Source organism: Mauremys mutica, chromosome 10 (assembly GCF_020497125.1).
Source record: "Mauremys mutica isolate MM-2020 ecotype Southern chromosome 10, ASM2049712v1, whole genome shotgun sequence".
Classification (NCBI taxonomy): domain Eukaryota; kingdom Metazoa; phylum Chordata; order Testudines; family Geoemydidae; genus Mauremys; species Mauremys mutica.
This window is the reverse complement of record NC_059081.1, coordinates 61,868,612-61,877,089: the sequence shown is the minus strand read 5'-3', so window position 1 is coordinate 61,877,089 and position 8,478 is coordinate 61,868,612. Positions and strand designations below refer to the sequence as shown.

Genomic DNA, 8,478 nt, shown 5'->3' with positions numbered 1-8,478 from the left:
GTCATCTAGTCCAACCCCCTCGAAAGCTTGTCTCTCTCACCAACAGAAGCTGGTCCAATAAAAGATTTTACCTCAGACACCTTGTCTCTCTAATATTACTTTGGATAGTACTAGATTAAAACAATACTATAGGTTTTACATTGAAAGGCAACGCATTTAAACCCGATAAAAGGAAATACCTTTTCCATACAACACACAGTTATCCCATAGAACTCCCTGCCACCATGACGGTAGGTTTCAGAAAAAAGGATTAGACTTTTAGAAGGAGAGAAAATAGAGGATTAAAAATAAATAAAAAAGCCTAGGTTTTTTTGGAAGGAATATTAAACCTTGTGCTTCAGGATAGAAACCAATCTTTAATTAACTTAAACTAATTACTTAAGCAAGGAAGAAACTTTCCCTATGGGCAGTTTATCCCATAACAGCCTACAGCAGGATTTCTTGCATCTCCCTCTGAAACGGCTAGTACAGGCTACTCAGAGAGAGAGGATACAGGACTAGATGGACCATTGTTCTGATCAAATATGGTTACATTCTTACCTAACTGCTTTGTAGCTGCTGCTTGCAACACAGTCTAAATGGAACCCCCTCCTCAAAAAAGAGACTTGGAGAGTTTTTAAAAGCATGTTTATGTGACTGCACATCAATGTTTGTGTAAAAAGGGATTTATGACAGTTTATACCACAAAGGTTACAGTAAGAAAAAGCACTTCTTTATGACAATAATTCACAAATTCACAAGGATCACTTTAATATACAAAGCAATTACTACCATTCTGAAACACAAAGCAGCTAATATGTACATAGTGTTAATAAAATGCATTATAACTCAGTACAATTTTTTTTTAAACACAGATAAAGCACAAAAAGATTAAGTAAAAAAAAAATTAAAGCAGGGATGTTTCTAGAATGTAGGGAATTGTAATAGGAACTTATTTCCTGCATCAAGGTTTCTTTGTTTAGTAATTTAACTCCCACAGAAATGCTGGAGTTAAGGTTGAAATACCCTGTTTTGTGCTGATAGTTTTGGGTAAAGGATCAGAAACGGGGTGAGGTGAGCTTTACCCTCGCCATCTTAAATTAAAAAAATAATAACAATAGTTAATAATAATCCTTGCTCTAGAAACCTCCCTGAAAAACATTGTTCTAAAAACATTTCAAATTACAAATCTGGCCTAGAAATGATTTATTTTTGACATGAACAACTGATATGTGGACAAGTCTGTGCGGGGTGTGTGGGGACAGTTGCTAGTCCCCACCTCTCTCTGCCCCTTCCCTTCCTCACCCCAGAAAGTCCATACGAGCAGTAGAGTGTTAAATTTCATACAAATCTGCAGTTCTATAATTTTATTTATTTTTAAATATAAATAATTTCATTACACACACAATGGAGTGGCACCTGGATAAGATACAACTTGGGTAGAGCATCCTGCTGTCGCCGATTCTTAACTTTAACCATTTGCAGATGGCCAATGGGCACAAGGCCCTTTTCTTGTTGGTTCCCCACTTCGTGTTATCCCAGATTTCCCCTTACTTCCTAGAGATGCTGCCTAAGGCTGAGACTCAACGAACGGATTTTGATAACAGTATGCTTCCAAGTCACAAGTACAGCGAACGGTCAGCTTCTGTTAAACGTGCTAACCTTGGATCATTAGCCCCCTGCCCCCACCCTCTTCCCTGCCCAATGTATGTCTCCTGAGGACAGTAAACTTTCCCTGTTTCTTGCTGGTGAGAACGAGATCTAAAATTACAATCTTATATAGTGAGCCAAAAAGTGCAGCTGGGACCTGAACTTGCAGTACCAGAATGTAGACAGGCCAAGGTCTTTCAATTCTCTTCACAGGCTATGATTTAAATACACTTACAAAAAACACTGCAAGCTGAAAAACCTGAAACACAAACCCTTTTTGCAAACTGAAGCTGGTCCCTCTTCCCTAAAGATACAGAAATATTCAAGCTACATCCATCAACAGAGCTGAACCTACCATGAGCAAATGCCAGCTGGAACTTCAGGACCCTGTCTGTATATCACGTTGAATCCTCCCAAACTAGCTCAGCTTTATGATACGTTCAGGTCCCTCTCGGATCAGTATCTTTTATAACTAGCAAATTCAGAAGATCAAGGAAACCACTCCTTAGTCACAGTCCACACAAACCGTGAATGTACAGGACATTTGAAAAGCTCACATTCCAAGGATCCAGGGTATAGCTAAGTCATCAATTCCCCTCATTGCCACTGCAAAAGAGAGTTAGCTGTGCATTTTTTTAAAATTTTTTTTAAAAGCTGAATGGGCGTGTTATCATTAGATGCACCTCCATTTCCTGGTACATAGAATCTGTAAATCCTTTTGCATTTGTTTTCTTGGGATGCAGCTCCGGAAATGTGCTGCTATATCTCAAACGGGGGACAGGGGACTAATGTGACTGAAAAGGTTTCAGTTTCCCTTCCAAATTAATTCCCCTTTCTCACTTGAGTTCTTTGAACTAGTTCTGTTTTGTCTAAAAATAATTTAACATTCGTCCTGTACGTGTTCCTAAGAGACAGAATGAGATTCTTATACGACACCCTGGTATCTAGCCTTTTGGTACTGCCAGTTCAGATCCCCTGCCATTTTGAAGTAGCCCCTGCTGAAAGTCAGGTGCTAAGAGGCTTCATGCTGAAAGCTCTTCATGAAAGAGTCAACAGATCTGCGGAGAGGAGTGAGAGTCACAAACAGGTAGTAGGTCTGTAATAACCATGTCAGGGAGCTTTTCAAGCAAAGCCAATATCCAATTGCTCTAAGGTATTTTTCTTTTTGTCAAAGTGCACATTTTATCAAACATTTACAAAGCATATCACGTAACAAAAATAAATATACAACCTTTCCTTTAGGTCACTGGCGAATGGTCTGTCACTAACTCTGTTCTCAGGGCAAAAAATGGCAATACAAACAGGATCTCAGAAATGCAGAGAAACCCTCCTATAACTGCCACAGGCTTGTGACCACTGATAATGAACTCACTTTAGAGTGTAGACTTGTTCTTGCTTTAACCTGCAAAAAGCACCGGCTGTCTGTTTTAAAAATAAGCGGAGACCAGTTTTAATTAACAGATGACTGCCTGCAGCTGCTGTCTACTGGAAGCCCAGATTAAAAAACGGTAGTACAAATTTAGATCAGAAATGTTACGCATAGGGTGGTTTGTCCTTGTTAAATTAATCTTTATTTTTTCCTGAGTCTTTGCATGGTTCCAAACACCCCACCACCTTTCTGGTCAACATTTAGTACCAGACAAGCCAGTAGGTCTGAGACACAAAGACAAACCATAGAACAACCAAAAGCCTACAGATGACTTTGTCCTGAAGAGCATGACTGGCTGGAATTGTGCTTTCAGATACTAGCAATGCTGCTGGCAACTATCCAAATCTGGTGAAATCGTTGGTCAAATAAAAATGCATTGCCCCTACACCACGAGATAAACAAAAAAAAGTCTTACCGGTGGTTTCTTAGTAAAACCCCTTCCAATAATTTTTGCCTTTGTTATATAGCTGCCAAAGACACAAAGCACAAAAGTGAATAATTTTGAGGGAGGGGGGAGTTTTTAAACAATTGTTTACATTATTTCAAAATCTCCATCTAAGAAAAACACAATAGCCTTGAAGGATGAAATAAAATCCTTTAAAATGGGTAACTGAACAACAGCACAAAAAAAATAATCAATAATAAGCGCCTGAATAATACAGCCCAAACCTACTGAAAATGTAAGCGTGCGCACACTCACACACACACACAAAAGTAAAAATTGTTTCTGACCTCAATATACTATAATACTCAGCATTCCTGACTTAAAAGCTCTCAGAGCTGTAGATTATATACTGTGTGTGTATATATATATATATATATATATTTTACATATTATACATATGTATTTTTTCCAAGAATATCTAAATTAAGAGAGCACCTCTGACAATATCTAAACTGCCTGCTTGGTGCCTTTGTTTTGAAAAATAATGACATTACAAAAATTATATTTGAAATCAATTCTTGTTTATTATGAACATAATGGATCTAGCCCTTTCTAACCCTCTCTTCAGTTAAACCAGGCTATCAACGCTTGAAAACTCACAACCATAAGATAGAAAACAAGCCTCCCATTTAGTTTCAGCAGAAGTTCTGATCTACAGCAAAATGGCCCTAATTTATAAAAGCTAACTACCCCCAACACCTTGCTGTTTGTTACTGGATTCCTGCATTGTCTTTTTCTTTCCCTTTTTGGCCAATGTGAATAGTAAAGCATATACTGGTAAACTCAGCCAGCCCTGTACTTGGTCTAATATGATAATTTTTATTCTTGGCTTGTTTCATTTCCATTAAAGAAATCCAAGTCCCCAAATCCTCAATGCTGCATGTACAAAAAGAAAGATTCTTGTAGCTCTTTGGGTAGTTTAGAAGGCTTAGGTTTTTGTGTGTGCGACCTTAATGCTGATGAGGGTCTGGATTGTTAACCCTGAAGATTCTAGCCACAGGACATGTACAGCATGGACATTAGCAATGCGAGCTTTCCCACACTGCCCAGTCAATATGTTTCCATATGTCCTGGAAGTAGCACCTCTGGGGCTGATAGTTCAGTCTCCACAGCCTATTCCGTTCTTGGTCTCTCTCTGCTGAGAGATTAGTAACAAAGGTACTAATTAGTGCCAATTATCTAAAAGGAACTGATCTGAGATCATCAACTAATTTCATGCGGGTTCACCACAAAACCCAAGTTTTGCAAATAGATGGTTCTGTAGTGGGAAAAACCCTGCTTCAGGTGGAGTATTAAAAAGCTGTTTTAATTCTCAGAGCTGGAGTTATTACATATAATTGTTTAAATGAGGCAATCAGTAGTCCATGCCTGCAATATCATCAGGGCTTCTGCTTCTAGCACTAATTCTGAGACATTTATAGTAAGCTCTTTGTCTAGAGTGGGGGCACAAATTCACTCCAATATATGTATTCTCCATCTTTAAGAATCTGCCAATTTTAATAAAAGCACATTTGAGAATTTGGGGGCTTTCCTTAAGTTTGCATCACTAAACTCATAAAGTGACCTCTACATTTAAAAAAAAATAAAATAAAAAAAGGAAAATCAATCCTCTACTGCAGATAAAAATAGGCCATGTATAAAAACTACTTGACAATCCTAGATTTGAAAACTTATCCTTTCATAATCCTGATATTCATGTTCCAGTTTTGTTTAATTTGACATACAAACAAAACTTGATCTGAAGTTATCTCTGACCCAAGATTAAACAATGATGCTACAAGTTTAACCTGGCACTTTCTTAAACCTCTTGGAAACCGAATGCCCTCTGAAATAAGAAAGCCAGAACTTTTAATACTGCTAACAGCTGTTTGAGTCAATTGGTTACAGTCCTCTCAGTGACTTTTATTATAATGCCATCTTGGCTGTCTCACCATTTAAAAGGATCTTAAATTTGAAATTTTACCTTAAACAGATTGAGTGAACAGGAGAAAATATTAGCTAATACTTAGATAGCCTAGGTATTAGTACAGACCATAGTCTTGTGTGTATGTCTATATACACAAAGCTTGAAATAATAACCAGGACCTGAGATCCAGAGCAAACTTATTTAATCAAATGACCAAGTTAAAACATCACAGTCTGGCTTTAAAGGGCCAATACACAAACTAAGCATGATTTTTTTTGACACACAATGGAATTCCTAATGTTGAGTACAGAGCTCACTGTTTTTAACATGATACATCTACTGTTTCTTGCCATGTATTTCTGGAAAAAATAGCTATCCCCTCAGTGCATACTCAAGGGCCCGATCCTGCAAATGTCTGATGCATGTGAGCAACTTTACTCAATAAGTAAAGTGTTTGCTGGATCTGGCCCTTTACATTAAAACGATCCGCTGAATAAGTTATGTACATTTATGGTTAGGACAGGCAGGTTCATAGTCAATATTTTCCCCAAACAGAGTTCTTGCCCTAAAAGTGGGATTCAGTAGGGAATATTTAGTCACATTTGTAGTCCTCATATTTGAAGTTGTCTTACAAAGATGAATTTTAAGTAGAGAGGGAGGCCTCAGGGTTTGAAAAAGAATTCAGCAAACCAGTGTTCAACATAAAAGTAATGCAGATAACCTACGTGTTTGAGTAGAGCTGAGACATTCAGAGGAATTCCATGTTCATCAATGAATTTATACATGGAGTTGGTGAAATAGTTGTCTTGGATAAAAACAGGTAGGGCTTTAAGCATTACTCTTGTTTACTATGTAACTGTCTTCTAAACAAAAGCTGTTCACTATTGTACCTTTGGGTACTTTGAGTTCATTTCCCATCCAATATCTCGATGTTTCACTCAGTTGGTGATTTCTTTTAGTGTATTCAAAATATTGAACACACAGACACACACACATACACCTACTGCAAGAAGCAACAACTGACAAATAAAGGAAATGGTTTCTGAGGTATGGAGAAGCTTTTATCAATCTAGAAGGCAGAGAGATTACAGATGACACACCAAAAAGCCTCCTGGGCTAGTTTAATAATTTTCTCTCCATACTAAGAATCTGTATATGGAGCTCCCTTCGTTTGGCATGTCACTCAGCCATATATTTGAATTGTTTATAATGAATATGTATCAATTTGGCAACCATTGCTTCTTCATCGCGCCATACCTACTTTTATATATATGTGGTCCACAAAGTACTTCAGGCCAAGAGGATGGGGGTGATTCTGTCCCCAAGGCAATCAAAAGAGGTCAGCACAAACTCTTAAAATCATACAAAAGACCCTCCCCCCCAAGTCTTCACAAATGAACATTATTACTCCTTGAAAATGCTGGGGGGCACGAGAAAGAAGTCTTTTCTTCTTCTTTTTCACGCTCAGGATAGTTGTGATGAAAATAATCTCTTGGGAGGAGAAGTGGAGGCAAGTGTTTGAACATTCACAGTTTAATGCAAAGCACAGACGAATTAAATTCTGTAGTTGCTTTCAGGCAGTTTCGCGCATAGAAAAAAAAGAAATGTTTAGAAAATAAAAAGTTTACTTTGTCTTTCTGGTTGTGGGCAAACCCAGTCTCTATCCCACCTTGACAAGTGAAAATGGGATCCAAAATTAATCTGATTTGTGGCAGTAAAGGTCCTTAAGTGCTTTCAGCTCCTCAATCAGTGTCTTGTTTTGGTTTTCAAGCACAGCCACTCGGTTTTCTAGACATTTTACATATTCTTTCTTCTTCCTGCGACACTCACGCGCTGCCTCCCTGTAAAGCAAAAAAGGCCATTCAAACCCAGAACATTTGAGACCATGAGCTGCTTTCGAGTTTGATTGTTCAGGTCAAACTGCCAAAACAGTATCAGTGTTTTCAGAACCTGGCTATAGAATTAGAGGTATTTGTAATTCAGGAAGAAATTAAGTAGATAATGATTTACATCTCAAATCACGAACATATCAAAATCACAAGGATCCCTCCAATATATAAATAGCAGCAAATAAACACTAACAAAATTCTGCCTGGTTTAGAACTTAACTCTGAATGGTATCGTAACTATGGTGGCCTTTGTGTTGAGTGCATCACTTTGCTATCACTTCACTGGGTTCTATAATAAGGATTAAGATGAGTAAAAAACCTGCATAAGAGCAATGTTCATCTTACTAGTAAACCCATCCATTTGCTATGGAACAACTGAATAATGACAGCAGTGATAAACAAATGTTTAGTTTTGTTTACCCAATGCAACAGAAGCTATACTTAAGGCACTCATGTATTTGCCCTCTACCTGTACCAAACCTTGTTAACAATGCCCTCATTTTACTGATACTGTACATACTGTTTACTGATACTGTACACTTAATATTACAGCATTTCATTCTTAGCAACCCCTGAAGAAGCTGGCCAGCCAGGCTGATTCTGTTGAACAGATCAATGACACTATATTGACGTGACATTTAAGATCCCGAAGAAAAGAAAACACTGAACCAATGGCTGCATCAGCATTTCAATTCAACTCAGATCTTACCAGTGTCTACTGTATCCATAATACAGGGACCAAGAAGTGTTGAAGTAAGCTTCAACACAGTAAGCCGCAGGGCTGCTTTGTAAACACTGGTTCTGGAGCCCCCTAACTCAGATATCAGCCCTCTAAGCACAGTGCTGCTACCAGAATGCTAAGAGCATCAATGAAAAATATCTCAACAGCGCCAAACTAAGTGCTAAGCATCCTTGAAGCAAAAGCTTTACTAGTTCCTAAATTATGAGCACCAAAGTGCAAAGGGAAAACAGGTGTCAAAAAGCCACAATATTGCACTGAAGCAATCAGAGGCAAGAACTTCCAACATGAATAAATGTGTACCAGACCTGACTGGAAGGCTGGATGAAAGATCTGTAAAGGATACGTAGCTAGGGGGCACTGGGATCTGGTAAAAAGCTGCGGCAACCAGGACATTTGGAAGGCAATATTTACATGCAACAAGGAGTGGGTGTGACAGCC

The 8,478-nt window shown here is 38.2% G+C and overlaps 1 protein-coding gene across 1 annotated transcript in view; it reads right to left on the bottom strand.

Annotated features, from left to right (window-relative positions):
• Nucleotides 1–610: 610 nt before the first annotated feature.
• The window catches only part of CREB1 (cAMP responsive element binding protein 1), a 52,612-nt gene continuing 44,744 nt past the window's right edge, over nucleotides 611–8,478 (bottom strand). The window contains exon 8 of the mRNA XM_045032560.1: nucleotides 611–7,250. Coding sequence (XP_044888495.1) covers nucleotides 7,106–7,250 — 145 coding nt within the window. The 3' untranslated portion in view covers nucleotides 611–7,105. The remainder of the gene's footprint in view (nucleotides 7,251–8,478) is intronic.